General features: G+C 35.1%; 1 protein-coding gene across 2 annotated transcripts in view; it reads left to right on the top strand.

The window, feature by feature from the left end:
* UVRAG (UV radiation resistance associated) overlaps nucleotides 1-26,786 on the top strand; it is a 303,565-nt gene that overhangs the window by 233,580 nt on the left and 43,199 nt on the right. For both annotated transcript variants that reach the window (XM_063093326.1, XM_063093327.1), the window contains exon 13: nucleotides 541-619. In XM_063093326.1, the coding sequence (XP_062949396.1) occupies nucleotides 541-619 (79 nt within the window). The remainder of the gene's footprint in view (nucleotides 1-540; nucleotides 620-26,786) is intronic.

The following is a 26,786-nucleotide window of genomic DNA, read 5'->3' as shown; positions in this document are numbered from 1 at the left end:
AGAAGTTGTATCCAGATAGCTATCCCTATAAATGTGAATGAATTTCTGAATGAATTTTGGCTTATATTGCACTGTGGATTTGATTGGCCACCTTAAAAGAAACAGAAGTCTTATATATTGCTTTTAAGTCTGAGATGGGTTTTTTTTCCTTTAATATTCCTCTCCCACTTAGTAGAAGTTGAGGTGTTAGATCCAAGGTATTAGAGAAAAAAATTTCTGGGATTTTAATCTTAGGGTGGCAAGCTTATGATATGTAAATAGGAAGCCATGGCCTCAACTCCTTGGGATTGGTGGGTCACTTTCTTATACATTAGTCTCTTGTTGCATGACCTATTCAATTTTTCCTTTGAAAGAAGGCAGCCATTGTTCTGACGTGGCTAATATTATGAAGATGTTAGTAGATTGCAGTGACTATAACTGATTTAGTCTAATTCTTCAGATGTTTATGCTGTACCTAAGAAACTTCAGCTTCTGTCAACAACTTGGAGGTTGTATCTCCTCAGTTCTGGAAAATTTCTGATCCTTCTTTACCTTTCTTAGGTTTCCACTATATCCAAAAGGAGGGGAGAAGTTGCAATTTGATTATGGTGTCTATCTTCTGAACAAAAATATAGCACAGGTAAGTAACTCTTCTTCACTCCTCCTTCCCACAGACAGCCTACTTCCTTGGATTTCTAACCCTCTTACTTTTGATAAGTAAGTACTGCAGTTGACACTTTTATTTAACCAGTTACATTAATAACGCAAAGTTCTTTTTTGGCCACAGTCTTATTTTGTGCTGCTATAATGACTTCAGAAAAGCAATGGGTACAAATTGGAATCCTCTTGCTTAACTCAGAAGCCCTTCTCTGTGTTCTTACTTGCCTATACTTGAATGTGTCAGCATTATAATCTCTTGCCTCTGTAGCTTGACCAGTAATAATAGCTTTCTTCTTAGACCACTTCTAAGCACTCGTTTTGCATTTTTGTTTATGGAGTAAAAGTGCCTTTGGCAAGTCCTTAATGGTCTCCTCACCTAAGGAAAGACTAAGGACATGGTTCTTCCAACCCATTTTGGATTTTTGTGGCTCTCGCAACATCACATCAGTTAGCATCCCACTTGAGTAATGTCTTTTCACATGTCATAGACTATGAGATGCCTGGGTTTATATTTTTCTGAAGGAAATATGTAGCATTTCATTAGCACACTGGCTCTACTTCAAGAGGTAGACATTCCATTGATTTTCAATTGTAAAGGAAGATTAGCTTTAGTGCTTTGTTTTTATTTGGACATCCTTCCAACTGGAATATCACTTAGATGCGTATCCACAGTTTGGCTGTTATTTAAAGACATTATTAGCTGTATCCTCAGCCCTTTTCATTTTAGAGAAGTAATAAGGTTTGTGATGCTTTTGTTTTTATGAGCTTGAGTGAATCTGAAGACTTATTGAACACTTCTCTTATTCATGTCTGATGAATCTAAAATTATTCCTCCATATAGTATCATCTTTGCCTTTCTTTCCCTCAACCAACCTCAATTTAATATTCAGGCTTTTTGAAATTTGGATTTTATTAAGATTGTTATTCTTTTCTGAAATTAGGTCAGATTTCTAGTTTGCAGTCTGAATTAATCATTTGCTTCATAACTTCACATTCATTGCTCTCTCAATCACACTGCTTTTACTGTTACTTCCACTCCAGCTCATGTTCTTCACTCCAGGCAAGCAGCCTTGCTCACAGTCTCTGGCCCATGACTTACCTTTCCATGTGCCATTCTTCCCACAACTGATGCTTTCTCTCCCTCCATTTTTGGCAGATAAGTATTTCAGTCAAAGAAAAAGGACTTTAATTTTAAGGTACTTAGCTCACACTCTGCTGATCACGGTGTGTCATACCATTAATAAGGCAGTGCTTACATAGAACTGGTCAAGAAGTGCCCAGACTAAGACTGCAGTAAAGAAGAATGAAATTAGTAAATAAGTGAGCAAATTAGAGAGCACCCCCGGTGAAGTCAGCCATGATAGAAACAGCACATAGATACTACAGGTTCCAGAGTATGGGAGTAAAATTGGCATCATTTAGTAGAACTAAATTCTGATCCAAGTTCAGAGGTTCTTCTCTCTTTGCCCTGTTTTCTATTTCTTGCTCTAGGCAAGGTCCTAAGATCAGAAGACTGTTGAAAGCTTCCAGGTGAAAACTGCTCTTGCTCAAATGCCTGGATTTCCTTGTAAATCCCAGCTTCAAACACACCCATGTACACACGTGTGCACACGTGTACAGACATACACATGCATGCACACATATACTTCTTTTTTCTCAAAGACCGGAGAATACCAACGGATGGTATAAAGAGGTACTAAGAATAACTCAGCTTGCTTTGAGAGTAAAACCAAGATGGAGGCTGACTATGTGTAGTGGAAAACAGGAAAGTCAGCCCTTCACATCAGACTCTTAATGCTAGCACCTGTTTGGTCCCCGTTTGGGAGCACTTCCCAAGTGGCCTCTGTCTGTATTCTCAACTGAACCAAGGCCCCAAATATGCTGAACAAGTTTGGTTCATCTGTTTAAGAAATTGATTACTTCTAGTAATTTTGTATCCTCTCCAACTTTATACTCTTTCTGAAAATTGAGAGATTAACTGTATTTGTGTTTAGGATCAATAGATTAACCACTCTAAATCCATAGAGACCAAGTATCTTGCCCTCTGGTGTTTTTTCATCACTATTGTGGCAGTTTTAAAAGGAAGGGACAATAAACTTCTTAAAAACAGACTTTTCTTAGATTTCAAAATTTATTCAGGAAGCCCCTTTTGAACATTTAGAAAGAAACTTAAAACAAATTTGTGAACTTTAATTTTTTTTTTTTTTTTGCTTCAGCTCTATTCCATCTCTTGCTGTTTCTCAGGGAAGGTTTCATTTTGTCTTTGCCCTTACTACCATTACCTTTTCACTTTTTGATTTGTAATAAATCAAAGAACCATTAATTATTATGGCTCCTAACCAAGTATTATAGCAATAAGATATTTCCAGTTTTTGAAGGTTTCTTTTTGTATACATATATACTAATACATGTTGTCAAAGGGGAATTTGTCTTCTTAGGCACTCTCATTTGTACCCCATCTCTAGAGATGTGAACAAATCACACTATTAAAATGACCCCACCTCAGTTATTTATAAGCCACGTTAGTGGAGGTGAATGAAAGCACTGACATGTGTTGTTAAAGTGTCAGAGAAAAAGGAGTGAAGTCACTTAATACTTCATCCATAACTTGGTCGAGGATTTGAATAGTCAATAGGACCTTTCATCACAACCAGAAGTAGTAGTAAAATCACTTTTTTGGTAGAGGAAATGACAGAATTTAGTAATATTTGTTACTTCAGTATTTGGGATCAGTCCAGCCCAAGTTTTGAAAGCACAAGCTTAGAAAGACAGGCCTTCAAGTAGAAACCTGCAAGTGTTGTTTGAAGAGCTGAGAGCTTTGGTGAGGTCTATTTCCCCCTTCATGTCACTGCTGTCTAAAGGTTATGTGTGTGCGGGATTAGGTATCAAAAATGAGCAAAGCAAAATGCCTTATTTTCAGCACCATTTACTAAAATTTGTCAAATGCCAGCCACTTTAGTTGGAAATAACCTTCCTTGTTGGTCAGCATATAATGCTGTAGGAATTGGCTTGTTGAAATTCACGTACAGTATAATTAACGTTGACTTAAAAAACCAGGTTCTGCCATAATTGTCAGCAAGGTTATAACTATTATGTTAGAATTTATGTAGAGCACAGTAGTTTGCTTTTAATTCCCAGAGCATAAAAGTAGTAAAACAAAAACAAAAATACTGTTACCTTACATTTGTGGAGAGCTTTATAGTTTGTAAAATACATGCATATATATCCGTATGATCTTCATCATCACCAAGCAAAGTAAAAAGGGCAGATAATATTAAATGGATCTGAAGACATTATGAGGAATCTTCAAAAAGTTCATGGAAGGATTTATATTATTTTCTAATTCCATTTTTCCACGAACTTTTTGAAGTACCCTTGTATGGCTTTTGACATCTGTCCCTCCAGTGTGGTATCACACAATTTGACAAGTTTGCTAGAAATTCCCTTACTTCCAGATGTTTCATTGTTCTATGTATTTTCATCCTAAAAGTGTATAGAATTAAAGAAGATGGCATTCCCAGATAGAAAAGGAACTGAAAGTTCCTTCAGAGCAGAGATAGTAACTATTTTTCATATCATGATATTTCCATTAGCAAGCACAATGCCTGAAACAATGTAAGTTTTAAGGAGATGTTTAATAAGTCAGTGAATGCTGATATAGCACCATCACACAAGTTAAGAAACTGAGATCTAGAAAAATTAAGTAACTTAAGTGGATAAAGAAATTGTACTGTGTGTGTAATTATTTAGCCTTTTTAAAAGAAGGAGGTAACTGCCATTTGCAACATGTTTGAACCTGGAGGACATTATGCTAAGTGAAATAAGACAGACACAGAAAGATAAATACTGTATGATTTTATGTATATGTGAAATCTCAAATAAAAAGTCAAACAAACAGAAACAGTAGAACAGTGGTTACCAGTGGTGGGGCGGGGGAGGAAATAGGGATAAGTAGGCTGAAGGATACAAACCTGCAATTAGGTAGGATAAATAAATCTAGAGATATAATATACAGATAAGGGCTATAGTTAATAATATTGTATTGTACACTGAAGATATGCTAATAGAGTAGATTTTGGATACTCTTACCCTCCCCCCACACACTCACAAAGGTAAGTAGGGAGGATGGTGACTATGTTAATTTGTTTGACTGTAGTAGTCATTTTACTATGTATATGTATATCAAAACATCATTTTATACACCTTCAAAACATGTTGTATACCTTAAATATATACCAGAAAAATAAATTTTTAAAGCAAGAAAAGTTAAGTGACTTGCTTAACATTGCTTAATTAGTTTATTCAGCAGTATTTGTTGAGCATCTGCTACGTGCTGTATACACTTAGTAAGGTTGCAAAGGATAAAGCAATGACTAAGACGTCCATGGTCCCTTATCCCTGCCTACTTAAAAAGCTAGACACAAAAGGACAAATATCATATGATTTCACTTACGTGAAATACCTAGAATAGGCAAATACTTGTACATGGCAACAGAAAGTAGATTAGAGGTTACCAGGGCTGGAGGAAGTGGGGAATAGGGGAGCTATTGCTTAATGGTTATAGAGTTTCTGTTTGGGGTGATGAAAAAGTTTTGGAAAGAGATAGTGGTGATAGTTGTATAACATCGTGAGTGTAGTTAATGCCACTGAATTGTACACTTAAAAATAGTTAAAATGGCAAATTTGAATTGTACAGTTTAAATGGGTGAATTGTATGGTATAGGTATTTGAATTACATCTCAATCAGCTGTTTAAAAAAAGAAAAAAGATCCCTGCCTCGTTAAGCTTGTAATCTAATGGGAAGAGGCATACAATAAACAAAGAAAATAATTTTAGATTGTGATAGGTGCTATGATACAAATTAATTAAGTGATAAAATAGAAAATAACTGGAGAGAGACCTACTTTAGATAAAGTTGGCAAATAAGCCTTATTGAAGAAGTGACTGTTGAGCTAAGACATGAGTGATGTCAAGGAACCAGCCATGCAAAGAGCTAGGGAACAGAAAGTTCCCTAAGGCCATGGGAATAGCAAGGATAAGGGCCCGGAGGTAGGAAAGAGCTTGTTATGTTCAAATAGCAGGTAGAAGGCTAAAGTGGCAGGAGCATGGTAATTGAGGGGCATATAGGTAGCCAGGGAGCTTATCCATAAGGCCTTAGAGATCATAATAAAGAGTTTTAATTTTATTGTAAATACAAAGGGAAGCCATTGAATGAATGATTTATGCAGGAAAGTAGCATGATTTGATTTGTTTTTTCAAAGATCACTCTAGTGGCTCTAATGGATTACAGAGAACTAGAATTGAAGTAAAATTACCTTTCTACAAGGATATTTCAGAAGACCGGATGAGGATTGATGGTGGCTTGCACCAGGGTAGTAGGGATAGAGATGGAGAGATGTGAACAGATTTGAAATATATTGTGGGAGATGAACTAATGGATTGAATGTGGGAGATGAGGGAAAAAGAAATGTCAAGAATGACTTCTAGGTATTGTGTATAGGCAATTGCTTAAGTGATAATACAATTTATTGAGATGGGGAAAAGTCCAGGAGATGGGGGTAGATGAACCAAAAGATCTGTTTTAAAAATGTTAAATTTGAATTGTGTTGTAGAAATCCCAGTAGAGTTATTAATTAGAAACAGGATATATGGGTCTAGAGCTTAGGGTTGGAGGTCAGTACTAGAGATAGAAATTTGGGAGTTATCAACATAAAGATGACATTTAAATCCATAGAACTGGATGAGATTAACCCGGGAGAGAATGCAGAGCTGAAAAGAGACAGATACAGACAGATACATACAGTGGGATTTATCTCTGGGAAATCACATTTAGAATTTGAATTGAGGAGGAAGATCCAGCAAAGTTTGATAGGAATGGAGAGTCATGCACGGAGAAAATGAGGAAAGAGTAATTACTTGTAAACTATGAGAAATAAATTTCTGGAAGGAAGACGTAATCATCTATGTACAGTTAGGGGTTTATAACTGGACATGACTGTGGGATTAAGGGAAGTTTGTTTGGGTTTTGTTTTTTCGGTCTGTTATGTGGGGATATGGAACTGTTTTGTTTTTTAAGATGGAAAATATCAGGGCATATTTATGCTGAGGAGAGTGAGCCTTTGCTTTTGCCACTTATTTCAAAATTGCCTTTTTCAGATGTGTTTTTCAGATGGTGGGCTCTGGATAAGGAAGAAAGCTGGGAGAGAGTCCAGCTAATTATTTATTTTATAAAATGAAGACTTTTTGATAGGTATGACTTAAATGTATAGTTCTTACCATACTGTGACTACACATACATTTTTAATTTGAGGATGAATTGGCCATATGTAGATGCATTAAGTTAACTTTTGAATGAAGTGAAGCAAAGAAATATAGTGAAACCAATACTATTCTCCCAGGTTGTTAGTATTGAGCTTTTAGTAGGTTTTCTGAATAGTTCCACGTGAGCATGCCAACCGTACACATCCGACTGACAGAGATTGCTTTTTCTCTGAGAGCAGCAGCGTAATCGGTCCCTCATTCCTTGGGAGTCCCCCACACCCTCAGTGGGTCTGGGAGTACAGAAGTATTTTCATAATAATACTAAGGTATTTTTGCCTGTTTCACTCTGTTGACATTTGCTTGATTATGCAAAAACAAGGGTGGGTAAAACTGCTGGCCCCTTAGAACAAATCAAGGCTAGTGATATTCTGCAATGCTGTGAAGTCATAGAATAAAAAGAAATAAGAGTTTTGCTTAAGAATGTTCTTGATAAAGCTGTAAAAATTATTGAATATGTTAAATCTTGACCCTTGAGTTCACATCTTTTTAATGTTCAGTGTGAAGGAAAGAGAGTATGCATAAAGCATTTCTGCTGCATACTGAAGTGTAATGGTTGTTTCAAGGAAAAGCATGTGTACAGCTGAGTTGCTAACTGAACTAGCTGCTTTTTTATGGAGAAACACCCTTTTTTTTTTTTAAAGAAAATGTAATTTTATTAATATTATTTTTTACATTCTAGGATGTTGTTGTGGAGCATTTGGGAGGGAGGAGGAGAGGAGAAAGGGGAAGGAAATGGGTTGGAAGAAGGAAAGAGGAGTAGCGGGATTGATGCCTGTGGCATTCCCCTCATTCCCACAGGGGAGACTGGGGGCTTCCAGTGGTGGCTTGGTCATTGCTGGGCTGGGTGCAGATGTCAGTGAGTTGTGGCAAAAGCCCCCCCCCCCCCCCCCACACACACACCGTCCCAGCTTGGGAACCTGGGGCCCTTCTTGCTGTGGCTTGGTGGTCATCACTGGGCTGGTTGGAGCATCATCTTGAGATAATGACTGAGAAACTATGGTTATTCAGACTTAAATATTTGGCAAACATTTTCTCAAAAATAAGTGAAGTGAACCTGTCACTTGAAGGAAATCAACTGATGATAAAATTCAGGATTTCAAATGAAAATTAAAATTTCAGAACACTTGTGTTTGCCACCATGAGATTGACAGCTTCCCAGTCCTTAAAGACATTTTTGATAAGGTTGGTATTGATATTAACACATGTGATTTTTAAGTATTTTATAATGGAATATGTCAACACTTAAAATATAAATAACTCAGAGAGCCAGTAATTTCCATATGACCAGTGTATTATGCTATGAAATATGCACAGGTACAGATCTCTTCAAAGTGTAAGAAAGACCAGTGGATTTTAATGTAACAGAGTGTGAAAAGTTTATTGATAGGGTTTCAGATTCTATGTTACTACTAACCTTTAAAAAACTATTACTTGATGAGTTTGGGAGTAGTATCAAGGAAGAATATTCACAATTATCTGAAAAGGCTATTAAACTACTCTTTTTCCCCCCATCTACATTAGGCTGGATTTTTCTTACAAAACATGGTAACAAAATGAATGCAAAAAGAAAATAAAAGACTCCAGCTGGCTTCTGTTAAGCTAGACAGTGCAAAAGAGACTTGCAAAAATGCAAAACAATGTCATTCACTGCACTAAATTTCTTTTTTGGAAAATAAACTTGTTTTTCATTAAAAATATTATTTATGTTAACAAGTAATAAATTTCTATTGCTAGTTCAAGATGAATTAATATCCAAAATTCTTCTTGATTTTAATTTCTAATATGGTAAATATTGATATATATGACCTACATAAACAAAAGCTCTCTGGGGTCCTCAATAATTTTGAGAGTGTAAGGGATTTTGAAACCAAAAAGTTTGAGAACCTCTGTCCTAGACAGTGTGGTCATCCAGATTTCTAGTGAAACTCCTCAATTGCTCAGTCTGATAAATCAAGACACATGTTGTCAATTCCCCAAATGTGGAAACAGAGACCTACCAATTAGAATTCCAGCAATCCTGTGCAGTACAAGTCAGAGGGCTAGCAGCTATCAGTGGATTCTTCCTTATTTCTTTTGGCTTTTCTTAAGTCAGGCCTCTTCTCTCTTTTCCTGAAAGCTCAAGGACTTAAGAGTAATATATATATATATATATATTTTTTTTTTTTTAATTGAATCATAATTGATTGTACATGTTTTTGGGATTCAATGTTGACATATGTTGATCAAATCAATATCACTAGTATGTATATTGTTACAAATTGTACTTATTCTTTATGCCCCTTGTCCAATCTCTCCCTATCCCCCTCTCCCTCCCCCCTCCCACCACTGATAACCCTAGATTTCTTCTCTCCCTCTGAAAGAGTAATGGCTACTCTGTTGATTTGTTGCTTAGATGATCTGTCCAATGCTGAGAGTGTGTTCAGGTCCCCCAGTAATTAATTTGAGGGTATATTTTACAAATAACAAGGATAAGTTACATTTGTATTGAATGTAATGGCTTTTGGTATGTCATTTCATACTCCATGAAGTATGTTAACCAGGTCTGTCTTTAGAGATAAGAAGTTGAGCTGCTGCTAGGCTAACTTTCTGGGGGAAACAAAACTATTAAAAGGCAAACAATTCAAAACTAAACCCAGTTGTATCTTACGAACATTGTTTCTTTTTATTTTTCTTTTTTATTTTCTTTAATTTGGGCCTTCCTATAGTCTTATGAGGTAGATAGGCATAGGCAATTATCTGCATTTTACAGATGAGACCACTGAGACTGTGAGTTAAGTAGAAGAACGAGGATAAGAACCTGGGGACTTTATGACCTCTCTTCTTTTTACTTTGTTGTCTCTTTTTTCCCCTTAGGTTAAGATTTCATAGAAAGTAAAAGTAGCTTTTCCTTCCAAAACAGTTGGGAAACCCCTGTTCTGCCAAGGATGTGGTTTTTCTCTAAAACTTGACTGCTCCTAGGGCCCACAGTACACAGCCATTTAGGAGGGATCAATGCCCGGCTTACACCCAGCAGCTTATATTTGTGTATATTTCTTTAACATACAGTCCAGTGTATATGACACAGAAGGAGAAAATACATTTTTATTTTCATAATTCTTCTTGGAATCAAGAATAGGAATTCCAAGGATGTTTTAATAGTCAAAATGCCTTTTCCCCTCTGCCATGTAGAAAATTTGCCAGTAATGTAGTGGAAGCTCTTATGAAAAGTCCCATATTTAAAAAATAAAACAAAAGCTTATGGAGATTTAATTCATGTACCATACAATTCACCTATTTAAAGTGCACAATTCAGTGGCTTCTAGTATATTCACCAAACAGTGCAGCTGTCACTACAATCAATTTTAGAACATTTTCATTGCCCCCAAAAGAAACCCTGTACCCATTCACAGTCACTCTTCATCCCCCCAAAACCTCCATCCCTAGGCAGCCACTTGTCTACTTTCTGTTTCTATAGATTTACCTATTCTGGACATTTTGTATAAATGAAATTATAAAATATATATCTTTTGTTACTGGCTTCTTTTGCTTAGCATACATTTAAGGTTCATCTGTGTTGTAGTGTATATAAGTCATTCTTTTTTGTTGCCAAATCAGTTTGGCAATTAGAAGATGTATATGGATGCACCACATTTTATTTATCCATTCATGAGTTAATAAACATTTGGATTGTTTCCATTTTGGGGCTGTTATGAATAATGCTGTTATGAACATTGGTGCACAAGTTTCTGTGGAGACATATGTTTTCATTACTCTTAGGTATATGCCTAGGAGTGGAATTGCTGAGCTTATTTACATTTAACATTTTGTGGAATTGCCAGACTGTTCTCTAAAGCAGCTACACCATTTAACATTTATACCAGCAATATACAAGGGTTCGAATTTCTCTGCATTTTTGTCAATACTTGTTATCCGTCTTTTTGATTATAGCCATCCCACTGGTTGTAAAGTATCTCATTGGTATCTCATTGTGATTTTGATTTAAATTTTTTGTAATAGCTTATGATATTGAGCATCTTCTCATATACTTACTGACCATTTGTATGTCTTCTTTGAAGAAAGTCTATTTGACCCTTTGCCCATTTTTAAGTTGGATTATTTTTCTTTATTATTGAATTTTAAGAGATCATTTTATATTCTGGATACAAGTCCCTTCTCAGATAAATGATTTGCAACTGTTTTCTCCCATTCTGCAGGTTGTCTTTTCACTTTTTTGACCATGTCCTTTGAAATAAAGGTTTTTAGTTTTGATAAAATTCAGTTTTATCTATTTTTTTCTTTTCTTGCTCATGCTTTTGCTGTCATTATCTAAGAAGGCTTAACCAAGGTCACACACATTTACTTTTAGGTTTTCTTCTATGCAGTTTTAGCTCTATAATCCATATGAATCAATTTTTGTGTATGGTTTAAGGAAGGGGTCTAACTTCATTCTTTTACATGTGGATATCTAATTATCCCAGAAACATTTCTTGAAAAGACTACTCTTTACCCTTTGAATTGTCTTGGCAGTCTTGTCACAGATTAACTATAAATGTAAAGATTTATTTATGGACTCTGAATTCTATTCTGTTAATCTATCTATCTGTCCATATGCTAGTATTACCCTATATCTTTTTTCTTTAAAAAATATTTTCTAAATTTAAAAACAATATATGCCAATTGTAGAAGTTTTGAAAAATTCAAAAGAAGATAGAACGGAATTTTTTAAATTATCCACAGCCTCACCAATCACAGGTACCTTCTGGACCTTTCAAACTTTTTTGTCTTTTTCTTACATATTTGAGATAATGCTATAGCTCAGGATTTGTCCACAGAAAGGCTAACAATAACTGGTACCTGCCATTTTTTGGTGGTGGTGGTGGCGGCGTCATTTTTTTTAGGCTGACGTGGAGAGGGAACGCTTCAATAGAAGAATATGCCACCTGGACTGGAAATTCAGGAACAAGAAGTGTCTGGCTGATAAGAGAGAAGGGGGAGCCAAGGTGCAGAGGAAAGACTGTTTAAGGTGTACAGCTAAACCCACCTGACTAGAGCAGAAGGTTACCTTAGTAGTGGGGGTAGAAAAGGTTTTTTTGGTTAAACACTATTGGCCCCAGAACCATACAATTACCAGTTGTTATATATATGTTGTGGCCCTAAATGTGGTCTGTGTGAGCTCCCTGGACGTGTGTCAGGTGTTCAGTAAATATTTATTGAAAGAATGAACAGTGAATGAGTTATCCAGAAGATTGTTCTTTCCTCCTTAAGGTTGATAGTTAACTAATTTATTTCTTATGCACAGTTGTTTTCCAAAAGTTGCATTCTGTTTTAAAGGGATAACATGCTGTCCTTTTGTAGTTGCAAATGATTGGTTAAGTGTGCACATATTATTGAAGAACCGTCATCAACTACTACGAATTTATTAGACATTTTTAATGTTACATTGGCTATGATCACTGTATTCTTCATAGCTGAAAATGGTAAATTTAACAAGATAAAACAATTTATTTTTACCTCAGTTGGACATTTTTTCCCTTTAAACTGAAACAAGAAATCCAGTGATGAAAATATCTTACCAAATGAAAAATAAAACAATTATAATTTACATTTAAATAGTTTACTTTAGGTACCAGGGCCCTTTCACATTTATTATTTCTTTTATCCTTTGCAAACACCCTAAAAGTGTTGGTATTATTATCCTTGTTTTTTATTTATAGAAACTGAGCCTATGAAGGATAAGTTCTTTGCTCACAGTCACAGGGTTATTAGATGACCAAAGAAATTCAGGTTCTAATCAGGGGCCCGTTCTTACTGGTTTCCTTTTATCAGGCAGAAAGAAATGTATTACATGATAGGTTTCGCTTTTTTATCTGGCTATCTAAGAAATAAATATAAATTTAGCACCTTATTGGCTTAGTATCTTTGGTAACATCCATGTCTTCCTTTATCCTAGTTGTTTTAAAAGATTCACTTTAGCCTTTTTACTTATTCAAGAACGAGATTAGCTTTTCCAAAGTACCACTATGAGTGACATCTTTTGCTGAGAGGGAAATATTTAAAGAATGTACCTCAACTGAAATGAAATATGCGGTGCTTAGTTCAGCGATGGTGGGATATAAATTCTAACAATTTTTATGATTAAGCCTCATGAAATGAATTATGAGCTATTTGAAAAATGAATTTGGTCTGATTTTAGTTGGCTTCAAAGTGACCAGCATAGCTTAGGTATAAGCTGTTTGAAGAAATGAACTCTAAAAAATTGTTATATGTAAATTCTGGTACTTATTAGAGAGCATTTTAAAATTTGCAGACATGGGTTTCCAGTGAGGATAAAATTAGTATTCTAATTAATGTAAATTTATCAAGTGAAAGACAGAAATTCTAGAATAAAATCAACTAAAATAAGTGCAGTGTAGCTGAATGGTTAAAAGCAAGTATTCTGGATCTAGACTGCCTGGGTTCAAATCCCAGTTCTATCACTTTAGTTATATGTGAGGATACCTCAAAAAGTTTATGGAAATGGGATTAAAAGATAATACAAATCTTCCATGAACTTTTTGAAGTACCCTTGTATGGTTTTGAATAAGTTACTTAACTTCTCAGTGCCTCAGTATCCTTATCTATAAAATGGAAATGATAATAGTATCTATCTCTTAGAGTTGTAAGTATTAGATATTTGTAAAGCACTTAGAATACTGCCTGGAACAGACTAAGTACTAAACAAATGTTTGTTAAATAAATGCAAAGTGCAGTGTTTTCTTTGTGATTAAGAAATCCCATATTCCACAAATACAAAATGAGGTGAAAATATGTGGGAAGTAGATTACAAGCTAAATTCAAGTTAAGAGTAAGTAAAGGGGGTAAAAATGTTGCCTTTTTAGCTGTGTCAGATTAATGTGTATAAGAAGGAAGTGTATTTAGACACCTTATTCATTATCAGTGAGCCTTTAGTTTCAAGTTAAAGTAATATTTTTTCTTTTTTAAAAAATAGAAATAATGGTTTTTATTATATAAATTAGCCAATTTCAATATAATTTTTTTAAATACAGAAAAGCATTAAGAAAAAATAAAATCACTTGAGTGTCTACCACTCAAAGGTAACCATTGATAATATTTTGGTGAACATCTTTCCAAAAATCTATAGAAATATACATACCATTTATGTTAAATAGATAAAATTTTACATAAATGTTTTTTACTGTGCATTCTCTTGTATGTTCTACTTTTTTCATTTAACTAGATTATGTAGATAGTTTCCTGTTGATAAATAGAGCTGTATAAAATCTTGTCGTTTGCACTTCATTCTGTTGTATGGACATACTGTAATTTATTTAACAGTTTTCTTGTTGATGGACATTAGATTGTTTCCAGTATTTCCCTATTATGAACAATATTGCAATGAATAAGCATCCTTTTACTTAGATATTTGCATGTGTGTTTGGTTATTTCCTTAGGATAAATACCTAATTGCTGGGTCAAAGAATATATACATTTTAAAATTTGACATATCTATTTCTTTACCTTTTTTGTCAAAATTTTGTTATTAGCCTTTTTCATATGTTAGTATTTCTGTGTTTTAATTTGTAGCTCTTTGATTATTTGTGAATATTAAGTTCATGCATTTCATATATTTATTTGCTGTTTTAATTTATTTTGTGAATAACCAATATTCTTTTGATAAATATGACTTTTTAAAAATCGTAGGTCAGACTGTAGAGTCCCCAAAATGATATAAGATCTAAGGAAATAACACATAGGTCTTGCAACTAAGTGTGAAGAATTCGCTAAGTCACAGACTTGTGCCAGTCTTTTATTTCTCTCTTTTTACCACTTTTTTTCCTCTAGCCCTTTCTAACATTGTCAGTTCTCTTGCTGTATAAAAGCAGTCGATGGCAATAGAGAGAAGGCTGGACTGAAGACAGGTTTTTAGAAGAAGTGCCTGAATCATTTCTTCATTCTTTTCCTCTGCTTGGCACTTTTCATCTGCCATAAAATGTTTCTTTTCTTTCATCTCTGAGTCCTATGACTGGTATTACTGTCACTTTACTACTGATGTTTCTATGGCTCCAAGTAGGGCTGATTGTTCACTAACTTTGTGTCAGGTGCTGGGCTGAGTGCTGGGGAGACAAGGATGAATAGGACTTTGTTCTTAAACTTGATACTCACCTTCTAGCCAGGGTGATGTTACATTGTAGTGTGTGCCAATGATAGGGATACGTGAAAACTTCTTTGGGAAGTATTCCTAGAGGAGACAAACAAGCTGGGCCTCTAAGGTTGAGTCAGGGTTTGCTCTGAGAGAAGTAGAGAGGAGAGAAGCAGAGAAGGGAAGGTAAAGATTCCCAGCAGAGGTACTGGAGTGAGTAAAGCTTGGAGGTGACATACACACTGGGATTAGTCTCTTCCCCTAAACCTCTTGATGACGTGACTTACTCTGTGTTCCTGGGCAATAAGGTCCCCTTCTCACTGCCTCTTAATCTGTATTTATAGGCTAAGACATGTTAGCCTTTTCTGGGACATTACATTTTTAATCAGGTGAATGTAGCATTCCTAAGGCTACCCTAAAAAATTTGGTAGTGTTCTTTCTGTTTTGCTGTTAATAAACTAAAATATTTTTAACTCATAATGGAATAAAGTGAAGCCATTTTAGAACTGAATTTGAAAACTGATGTTATATATTCAAGGTATTAAAAGAAAAAATACAGATCTCCTCTTATTCTATTCATCCCTATGAAAACAGAAACTAAGGCAGGCATTGATTCACCTGGAAGAAGTGTGATAGATTGGGCTTTGCATATTAAACTTTTATCTCTTATCCAATGCTTAGTATAATAGTTACACAGATAATAATAAAATGTTTATAGCCTAGCATCATACAGGTCACAAGGTACTTTTTCGTTGTTTTTTTGGCGGCTGGCCAGTACAGGAATACAAACCTGTGACTTTAGTGTTATTCAGTGTTATAAGGCTGTGCTCTAGCCAATGAGCTAACCAACCAGCCCACTTTTCTAATAATCTCCCACAGCCTTGTGAAGTATAGAATCATTGTTGTCTTCTTTTGATAATAGAGAAACTAAGCTTCAGAGAAGTTAAGAGCACTACCCAAAGATCACACAGATTTGTTAGAGCTGAAACATGCACCTAGGTCTTTTGATTCAAAACCCAGTCTCTAGCTTTTAGGTGACGGTAGCACAGTAGATTTAAAATACTAAATTTTGGTACTTTTAATGTTATTATATTTTGCTAATTTATCTTTTAAAACAAGCAGAAGAGAAAAGGTAGTTATCTTCTCTAAGACACTCACAGTTATCTGTGGATAGACCCAAATCATAGTTCTGTATTTAGAATAATAGCTTTGTAGATACTTTGTAAATTGTCAATTTAAAGGATGTGTATATTATAAACTCAGACTAGCACTTTAAATTTAAAGAACTTGGATAGATACAATGAAAGGAATGAAGTTTTGTCATCCATGGACTCCAAAAAAGTAGATGACATGGTTTGATGGAAAGAACATAACACCAACAATTAGAAATTTCAGGGTTCTGTTTCCTCTCTTCTAACTTGTTGATATCTTGGGCAAATGATTTCTCTCCACTGTTCCTCATTCTTCACATGTGAAGAATGAAGACATTGAGGATATGAGGACCATATCAGTCCCCATATTCTTTGAATCTATGCTGCTTAACTTTAACACTCTTATATTCTAGTCTTTTCATTGCTCTTTTTAAGTCACCTTCAAGTTTTTTGACTCACCACAACATTATTGAAAGGATTTTAAAATTCTATAAGATATAATTTACAAACAGAATGCTGTATGTTGGTGATTTTGTTGATAGAAAATATTCAGAGATTTATGGAGTACCATACCAGGTACATAACAGGTCAATATAAGTTCAACACAGTACGGATATAAAAATAACGATAACCCATATTACATTTATGTGATGCTTTATAGTTTTCATAATGCTTTCACAAAAAGCTCGTACACTTATCCTCATAATTTCTTCTCTAAAATAGGTTTAATAAGAATTTCCACCTTTGATTTAGTAATTCCTCTTAGGAACTCTATTATAAGGAAATAATTCTAACTTTCTGAAAACAGTTAAAGATGTTTAACATATCTGAAAATAGTTATCTAGGGATAGGTTAAATAATCCGAGGAGCACCTGCTGCAATTAAAATTTTTATGAAGATTAGATAGCATAGAAATACCTTTGTTATTAATGGAGGAAGGAGAGTATGGAGTTGAATACACACTGATTTACTGTTATTAAAATAAAAATCTTCAGGGCACCAAACTATTTATCTTATATGTAGGGGGAAAAATATTGCCCAGATGTATGTTAAAATTGTTTATATGTTTGTTTTGTGGAACTTTGGATAATCTTTCTACTTTTTATGTCTGATTTTTTTTTATTGAACACATACTGCTTTTATACTAGAATGTGTGTATATGTATAAAATGTATTATAATTTTTTTCAGTTAAAAACTGAGGCCTAGTTAAGTTTTTTGACATTCTCAAAATGGCACATATGATTAACAGTGCACCTGGGACTGGCAACCAGGTTTCCTCTCTGAGTTTATTTCATTAGTGTATGGCTTCTAACATCAAAATATAGTATATGCCAGCAGATGGAGAGATGCCGTCTCTAAAGAGGTTGTCTACCTACATTTTTTCCTTAATGTGTATACTTTTTAAGATTCATTGGTTCATAGCCAAATTAACAAAATCAGCATTATTTTTTATTACTTTCTGTAATACAGCACTATTCCCCCAGATAAGTAAATTTTAGGGCAGAACACATGGTTCAATACTGCCACTTGATAACTGTGGTATTGTGTAAGAAGTTTCTCTCTATGCCTCAGTTTCCTTATTTATTCACAAACTCTATTGTACAACATAATTTTGTCGACTTTTTCTTACCTGCTCTAAAACATTTCTATCTTTGTCCCCGTGGTGTTTATATTTATAGGTAATAGTTGTATCTCATTGTTTCCAGACTGCCTTTCTAGGCAGCTTAATGTCTTGGAAAGAGCTCTAGATTGTGTTCTAGCTTCAGAGTTGCCTCTTAACTCTGGTTTTCCAGCTCAATGTGCCTCTTACTCACTGTGACATTGGGCTAGTCTCTTACTCTTTCAAAGTCCTGGATCCTTCTAAAATAAGGAAGTTGAAGTAATCTCTCCATTTCCTTCTTGCAATAATATTCTACAATTTCTCCCAATCTTGTTTTGAACACATACCTGATTTTTAAAAAACCACGATAAATTGGTTACTCTTAAAGTAGAGGTAATGGGAGTATAACCTGATCATTTTAGAAAATAATTTGGCATTATCTAGTGAAGTTGAAGATACGTATATGAGAATTTTTTAAATTATTTTTTACTTTTTTATTGAAACATAGTTGGTTGTACATATCTGTGTGATACAATGTTGCATATCCATGCAATATGTGATGCTCAAATCAGGATAATTAGTGTATTCAACATTACACAGTGTAATCATTCTGTGTGGCCCTTTACCAGTTTCTGCCTAACCACCCCCCCACCACCTCTGGTGGTTTCAGTTCTGTTCTCTCCTTTTGAAAATTCAACGAATTATTGTATCTTTCTTTCTTCCTTTTTTATTTATTTGTGGGTTTTTTGGTTTTGGTTTTTTTTTTTCCTCCCACTTATGAGTGAGGATATGCAGTATTTCTCTTTCTGTACCTGGCTTATTTCACTTAACATAATTTTCTTTGATTTCATCCATGGTGCTGCAAATGGCAGAATTTCATTCTTTTTATGGCAGAGTAGTAGTCCATTGTGTATATATACACTACGTTTTCCTTATCCAGTCATCCTTTGATGGACATTTAGGTTGGTTCCACCTGTTGGCTGTTGCAAATAGAGCTGCAGTAAACATGGAAGTGCAGGTATCCCTTCACCATGATGATTTGTGGATGAGAATATTTATAGCAGCACTGTTCATAATAGCCAAAGACTAGAAAAAACTTAAAAATCTATCAGCAGTATGTTCATCACTAATCATAGTATGTTTATGTAGTGGAATACTGTGCAGTCATGAAACCATAGCAGTGATAGGGACGAATTTCACAGGATAGTGATTACCTCTGGGAGAGGAAAGGCATTATAATGAGAGAGGGGCTCATGGGGAGCTCCTGGAACACCAGCAGAATTCTGTTTCTTGACTGAATGGTTGTTATACAGGGATTTGCTTTATAATCCTGATCCTTTAAGCAATGCATATATTTGTTTCATGCATTTTGCTATATGTATATTATATCTTGCCATTCAAGCCTGGTGTTGATAACACAAGGGTCAAGGGTTTGGATCCCCATACTGACCAGCCACCAAAAATAAATAAATAAATAAATCAGGGTAACAACAATTAAAAGGCATGTGCGATGACAGTATTTCATTGAATTCTTGTAGTCTCTTGAGAAATAATTGCCATTACAAAGGACTTTGTATTCTGTTGTCATATTCCAGAAGAAAAAGGATTTTGAACTAGAGCACTTCTTTTGTCTTAGCTTCACGAATAAGACTATCTACTTTTATTGATTACCTACATCCAAAGCATGTTTTATTCTTTATCTATAATCTTCACAATGATCCTTTCTTATTATTATCTGCATTTCACAGATGAGGAAACAGGTTTAGAGTAATTGATGGAAGAGGAATTTTAAAGAAATCACAGAAACAAATCTGCATGGAGTATATTTGGTATTTTTTTTCTCCTTCAGTATTATGGAAAGATAAATTGGAAACAATATTTGTGACCATTTTAAGGATATGTCTATAAAAATAAGCTCTAAACAAATGAATAGTCTTGAGTTTTAGGTGTCTTTTCTTTCAAATGTGCCTAAAGATATATAAGATTTCCCAAATGCCTCATAGTAGATGAATTTGTGGATTCTTGGGCATTTATCACTTGTAGGTCAGGCCCCTGAAATGAGCACTGAAATCAAACCTAATTAGAATAGGAAGTGAGAGAAAAAATGTCCATATTTTTGATACAGTAATTGTGGTGGTCACTCTTTCCAAAGTTTGCAGAACTATGACCACTAAATTAACTATGAAAAGGGAATTGCTTTATAAAGCCAAGCCAAAAAGATTTTTTTTAGGTTTAGTTTGTAATGTCACTTAGGATTTTTCTTAAAGGCTTGTGAACCTTTGCCTTCTTTTAATAAGCCTTCATAATGACAAGGTCCCCTGAGCATGAAGTCATCAGAGTGGAATGTGCCTATGTCTTAAAATCTGATAAACATCACTTCATGGTATTTAGGAGATTAAAAGAGACTTAAAACACATAAATGTTACTTTCAGGTTATTATAACCAAGGAAGCCTGTGGCCCAGCTATCAAAATAGCTTAGCTTCAGCAAACTCTAGGCAGTGGGCTTACCCCAGTTGGTTAGAGCTGCTTTAGAACTGACTGCATTGTCTTTTGAGTTGAACTGTAACTTGTGATGTAGAATGTAATTGCTTCATCTCTGAGGCACATTTATGTGTCCCTTTGCCCCTGACACTAATTCATCATTTTCATTATAGTAATTCCACCCAGACATCATCATCAAGCCCCCCTGGAGGCTACTAAATGATGTGAGTGGATATATTTCCTAATCAGTGACATTAGTTTATATCTCCTTATTAAGATACCCATTAAATTCATACCAGGAGAGATAACATGAACACTAATGCACTTTACATCTTCCATCAGTGCTTTTTTATTTATTTCTATAAAAGCAGTATTAATATCCAAATTTAAGAGTCCAAGAGAATGCAAAGCTTTTAGTAATGGTCTAAGATCTTCTATTCTGGTGAGAAAAAAAAGCAAAGACTTTCATTATGTTGTCATTTTTATTCTCTTTCCCTCCCTAAAATAGCCATTAAAATATACGTAATAACATTTATTTTTAAAGTTAATTAAAATCATATAATCTTTTCTAAACAAACTGTATTATCTTAGTTTCTCTGTACTTTATGTTATCTTGGTTTTCTAATTTTAATCTGAAACTTAGAATATATACAGAGTTTTGTGTGCCTTTTAGATATATGAGCCAAAAAGTATTAATTGAATGTGCTATACTAGGCTCTGGGTGGTAGTGAATGGATACAAGTTGTCCCATATGAAAAATAGTCCACATGTGTATAAAATCTAATTGTTTTGATGAATTCCCTACCACATTGCCTTAACCAGAATAGCTGTTCAGTAAATATCTTTTCAGTTTCACTCATTATCACATCCTTTTAAGACATTCGGCAAAGTTGCTAATGTGACTTACCATTTTAGGAATCCTTTACTGCCTTCAAGGGACTATGTCAACAACATGGCGATGTGGTATCCTTTTGTTTTGCTTTGGGTTTTTGCTGTTATTGCTTTTTCAGAACTGGCAATATGAAGTTAATACCAGGAAGTGGCAATTTTGCAAATCTGATATCACACACATTTCTTTTAGTCTCGTTTCCAACTTCATTACCTCCCACCTTTGGTCCTAACTCCCCCCAGTGTGTTATCCCAGGTGCATGCACTAAAGAGAAAGTAAGCAGTGGAGCCTTTTTAATTTGTTCCTTGTATCAGACTTCCCTACTGTGAGTAAAATACAATGTCTTAGACTCACTGTAGTTAATTCCGTACTAGCATTCTCTTCTCCCCAAATAATCATGTGATTCAAGTACTAGTACTCACATTTACTAGCTGCCTTAGTTTGGGTCCAACAAGAAGCAGGACTCCAAGAGAGGATTAGATGTGCAAAAGATTTATTAGGAGAGGGAGCAGGAGAAAGGGGGAAGAGCCTTCAGACTGCAATGCAGATATGATACCAGGAGGAGAGAGGGAAGAAAGGAGGACTGGGCTACTCTGTTACAACCTTGAGCCCTTCAGTTGTAGTGCCCCAAATCTACATTCCCTCATAGTTCCAGAGTACTCAAAATCCTGTTCCCTCAGTAAGCAGATAGCTGACCAATTAAAAGGAAAATAATCTGATTTAAGTAAATTCTGTAATACAAAGGTGACTTACCTCCTAGTTACGTATTTGTAATTTAAAATTTGGGCCTATTAATGGAACTATATAAGATTTTCTTTTCTTTTTTTTTTTTTTTTTTTTTTTTTTTTGTCTTTTTCCTGACCGGTACTCAGCCAGTGAGTGCACTGGCCATTCCTATATAGGATCCGAACCCGCAGCGGGAGCGTCGCCACGCTCCCAGCGCCGCACTCTCCCGAGTGCGCCATGGGCTCGGCCCTATATAAGATATTTTTGAACTGTGGATGCCCTCACTTAATCCATGAGCTTGAATCTTTCTTTAGTCCTTTTTACCATGTATTCTAGAAATGCAGCTGCTGACTCCTGCCCTAACGTGGGCGTTGGATTTTCCCACAGCTTTTCACTTTGTTTTGTAACCTTTTTTTCATGGTATAACCTTGGGCAGGGAGACATGAATCTAGGAAACCAATCATACCTATTCCCTATATGTTTAGGATTTAAAGTATTGGTTGTATGTTGTTTTTAATTGTAGATATCCTTTTTGGTTTTTTTTTAAACTAATTTGATGGAGATTTGGTGTATTTTTTTTTCTATGTGTTTCCAGATCTTTGATGGCTTGTTAACATGATGTAGTAGACTAGGAATATCTAGTTTTATTTTCATATTTTTAAAACTAAAGTGCATGTTTCATAAAATTAAAGTGCCCCAAGGGTCAGTTAATATAAAGTAATATTTTACCAAGGTCATAAGTGATTTAATATGAAAGATCATATTTTATCATAACCAAACAGACTTAAAATCTAAGTAGACAAATTGCTAATTTAGAAATGACCTGAACTTGCTTTTCCCAAAAAACAAAAACCCACAAGATTGTGTATATATGGCAACAGGCATTATTTTATTGATCCCCAAGGTTGTCGACATGCTTTGTTTTCATTATTGCAATGCTTAGTCAGTCATCTGAATTCTAGCCATTGCTGTTTATAGCAAGGAATAGCATCCCAGTTGAGGCAGCAGACCTAGTCATACTTTTTATTGATGTAATTTGACTTATTTTGGTGCCTTTCCTTGTGTCTAACATTTTGTGAAGCCCTAACATAAGTTATTGGCTTGTATAACCCACTACATCAACTTCACTCAGAGATTTGCTGTCTGTGCAGTTCCTTAATTTTCAAGTGTGAGAGATTTATTTTTCCTTAGTGGGTCCTAATGTTTCTACATGTGCACTCACACGCATGCTTGTGAGTGTGTGTGGGTACCTAGGAATGCTAGTGAGAGTCTCAAACATATTCTTGGTTAATTCCTGCATGAGATTCTGGAGAAATATTTAAACTCATAGATACTGGCTGTCAGGTTCTAAAATTGACTTGATCATAGGCAGTATGATAGTGTTTTTAAATTTTGTCCCTATTTTGGTTATTTTTCATAGGGATTTTGACTAATCAGAACTCTACACACTTCATGTCTTCAATGTATATTTATTGACTTCATAACTGACCAACTGATATTCAAATAAACCAGTGTAAATGGCTGAGCTCCTGCTGCAGATAATAGTCATAATCATTTGTGTCAGAGAAGGCACTTCAGTTCTCATAGCACCCTGTAATATAGATGGGATTATCCCCACTTTACAAATGAAGACTTTGAAGCTCAGAATAATTAAACAACTTTTCCAAAGTCACACCATTTATAAATGAAATCAGGATACTTTATCAAAAGATTTTATGTATATTATTTTATTTGATTCTTATAACATTCCTTAAGGTAGACAGAACAAATCCTTTTCTATTCCCATTTTACAGCTGAATAAAGAAGTTTGGTGACTTACCCATGGTCAACACAATGGTCCTGTTTCAGTCCAGGACTATCCTCTGAACCCAGATATTATTTAGCATTCCTAAAAATTTATAGGCCAGTAATGACATTGGTCACACCGTTGTAGTGCCCCTGTAGTTTTCTGTTGGCTGATTTTTGTTACTTAAGCGATTCTTTATTGCCTCCAAGGTGGAGTGCCGGCTCAAATACTTGACATTCAAGTAAGCAATTTTATAATAAGAAAAAGCAATAGTGGGGGAAAAAGCCTGCAAATATGTTCATGTCAACCCCCTACCTAAAACCTATTAATTGTTTTCCATGGACTACCTTCCCCCTAAATCCCTCCTCCCCCAACCACCTACAAAAAAACTCTTTAGCATGGCAAGGGCTTCACATGATCTATCTTCCTCACTTTTCAGCTTCAACTCCTACTGCCACCTACCCCAAAAACCTTGCCACTGGCACGTTATGCCAGGAAAGCTGAACTATACTGAAAAGTCCATATTCTAATTTTGCCTCATATACTCCCTTTGCCTGAAATCTCCTTCCCTTTTTTCCCTGTGGTGAACTCTCACTCATATTCCAGTATCCAACTAGGCCAACTTCTCTTCTGTGAAGTGTTTCTTTACCCTCCTGAGCAAAGTTCTCATTCATCTTCTGTTCTGAACGTGTTTTAAAAAACAAGCAATCAGTCTGGCCAGTTAGCTCAGTTGGTTAGAGTGCAGCCTTGCAACACCAGGGTCAAGGGTTCAGATCCCCATACTGGCCAGCCACCAAAACAAAAACAAGCAATCAGTCAAATATATCAACACTCTTACATTTCTGTTGTTATTTTCTGTGTATGTCTCTCCTACTAAACTAATAAGTTACTTAAGGGCCAGAGACTGAACTTTACTCATCTCTTTATCCTAACACAGTGCCTAGCACATAACATGGACCCAAAAAGGTATGTGCATGGAAGATAGACTGAATCAGTGACCTTCCTATTGGACTAAGGACTAAGAACTCAACAATGAAAGAAATAGCCTGCCATTTAAAAGGAGGGAGGGGGTACACATTTGTATCAGATGAAATTACTGTCTTCACTCATAAATGTGCTTGGCTTTGCATATGTCTAGGAAGATATTGCAGGGCTTTGAGATGTGAGGTGAGATTAAGGAGAAATTATACAGTAAGTGAAATGTCTTCCCCAAAACATGACCTTTATAGTAAGTTGTTATATGTTGAGTGCCTTTTTCTCTTCTTCTAGTCAGAAAGCTGACAAATGTTTTCAGAGTGTTATCGGTCTTTTCTAAAAGTTTTTCTTTCACTGACAATTTTATTTAATTATTTCAGATCCAGTAGTGGCCTTGCATCTAACTGAATTACTGCCTTTATGTGTAATTCAACTAGTGTATTTGTAATGGCAGTATAGGACAGATGGTTACCAGCTCACAAAGATGCATGACATGATGCCATCTGAAGAACTGAAAATGGAGAGGAAGCAGGGGTGTCTTTAGATAACTAGAGTTCCGGTCTATTTACATGATTTCTCCCTTCATTTTCCAGCAGCAGTGGAATGGAAGTCCTGGAATGAATTAAGTATCTAAGTTATTGTAGGTGTACATGCTAAAGCTAGATGATTATCAAGGATGCTGTAGAAAAGGAGTCTGTTCTGTGGAACAGTAAAACCAAAATGCCTTGCTATTTCACACGTTCTTTCTTGTTTCTGGGCATTTGCATATGCAGTTTCCTCTCTATGGAATACTATTTTCCCATCTTTTCACCTACTAAAATCCAGACTTAGTAGTCCAGACAGGTTACCACTTCCTGTCCAAACTTCACTGTCTCCCTGAGATTTGGTTAGGTGTCCCTTTGCTATGTTCTTATATTTTCTTCTAATGTGATACTTATTATTTTTAATATAATTTGTTTCTGATTTTTATTTATTTATTTATTTATTTATTTTTAAAAGCATGACCTATAAGGGGATCTTAACCCTTGACTTGGTGTTTTCAGCACCACGCTCTCCCAAGTGAGCTAACTGGCCATCCCTATATAGGGGATCTGAGCCTGTGGCCTTGGTATTATCAGCACCACACTCTCCCAAGTGAGCCATGGGCCGGCCCTGTTTCTGATTTTTAAATATCTTTTCCATTATATTATGAATACTTTAAAAGCAGGAACTGTCTCTTTATCTTTGTAACTTCAGCCCATGGCCTAGCATATAGAAGTTGTTCGTTATCTATTGACTGAATAAATACATGGTTCTAGCTCCTGTCTTCTCTGTAACTATACAAAACTGAAGGTGGAACAAAAAGGAATAGACTTGGTGGTGTTTCTTAGCTCATTTATATAGATAGTTCAAATTCTGTTTGAAACATATATATTAATATGAGTTAAATATATATACACTGATGAACTTAGGTACAGAATATAAGTCTGACCTTTATCTCCTGCAGTTTTATGCTGTCTACCTGACAACTCTACCACCATCATCCCACTTTTCTTTTTCTGTCAATTTTCCAATCCCCTTACTTCAGTCTATTCTCATCCACAGAATTTTGGCATTTCTTATCATTAAAATGCTACGGACTTTATCGTTTATCTTGGATGTTTTCTTTTTGGTGAGTCTTGTCTTTTTAGACATGCCCAATTCAGTTAAGACTCAAAATAGCAAAATATATTCTTAACAAAAGAAAGTTAGAAAGAGAAACAAATAATGAATGAAGTAGAAAAATAAGATATAGCATTAATGGTTTAGTGTAAAAAACAGTAATGTTCTTAGGACAAGTATTGAGGGAAAGGGAAGAGAACTAACATTTGTAAGATACTTATGACTCACAGACTGTGTTGGGAATTTTACAGACATTAATTAATCCACACAATAACTCTATAAAGCAGGCATTGCATACTTTATGTAGATGAGGAACCAGAGGCTCAGGGAGGGTAAGTGACTTGCCCAAGGTAACACAGGTAGTAACTAGCAAACCTAGAATTCCAACCTTAGACCCTTTCACATTTTTGCTCCTTCTCCTATACCATTCCACCAATTTTAAATTAGCTTTATATT

This window comes from Cynocephalus volans, chromosome 4, assembly GCF_027409185.1.
Source record: "Cynocephalus volans isolate mCynVol1 chromosome 4, mCynVol1.pri, whole genome shotgun sequence".
Taxonomy (NCBI): Eukaryota; Metazoa; Chordata; class Mammalia; order Dermoptera; family Cynocephalidae; genus Cynocephalus; species Cynocephalus volans.
The sequence above is the reverse complement of the archived record's forward strand: the minus strand, read 5'-3'. Positions and strand labels throughout refer to the sequence as shown.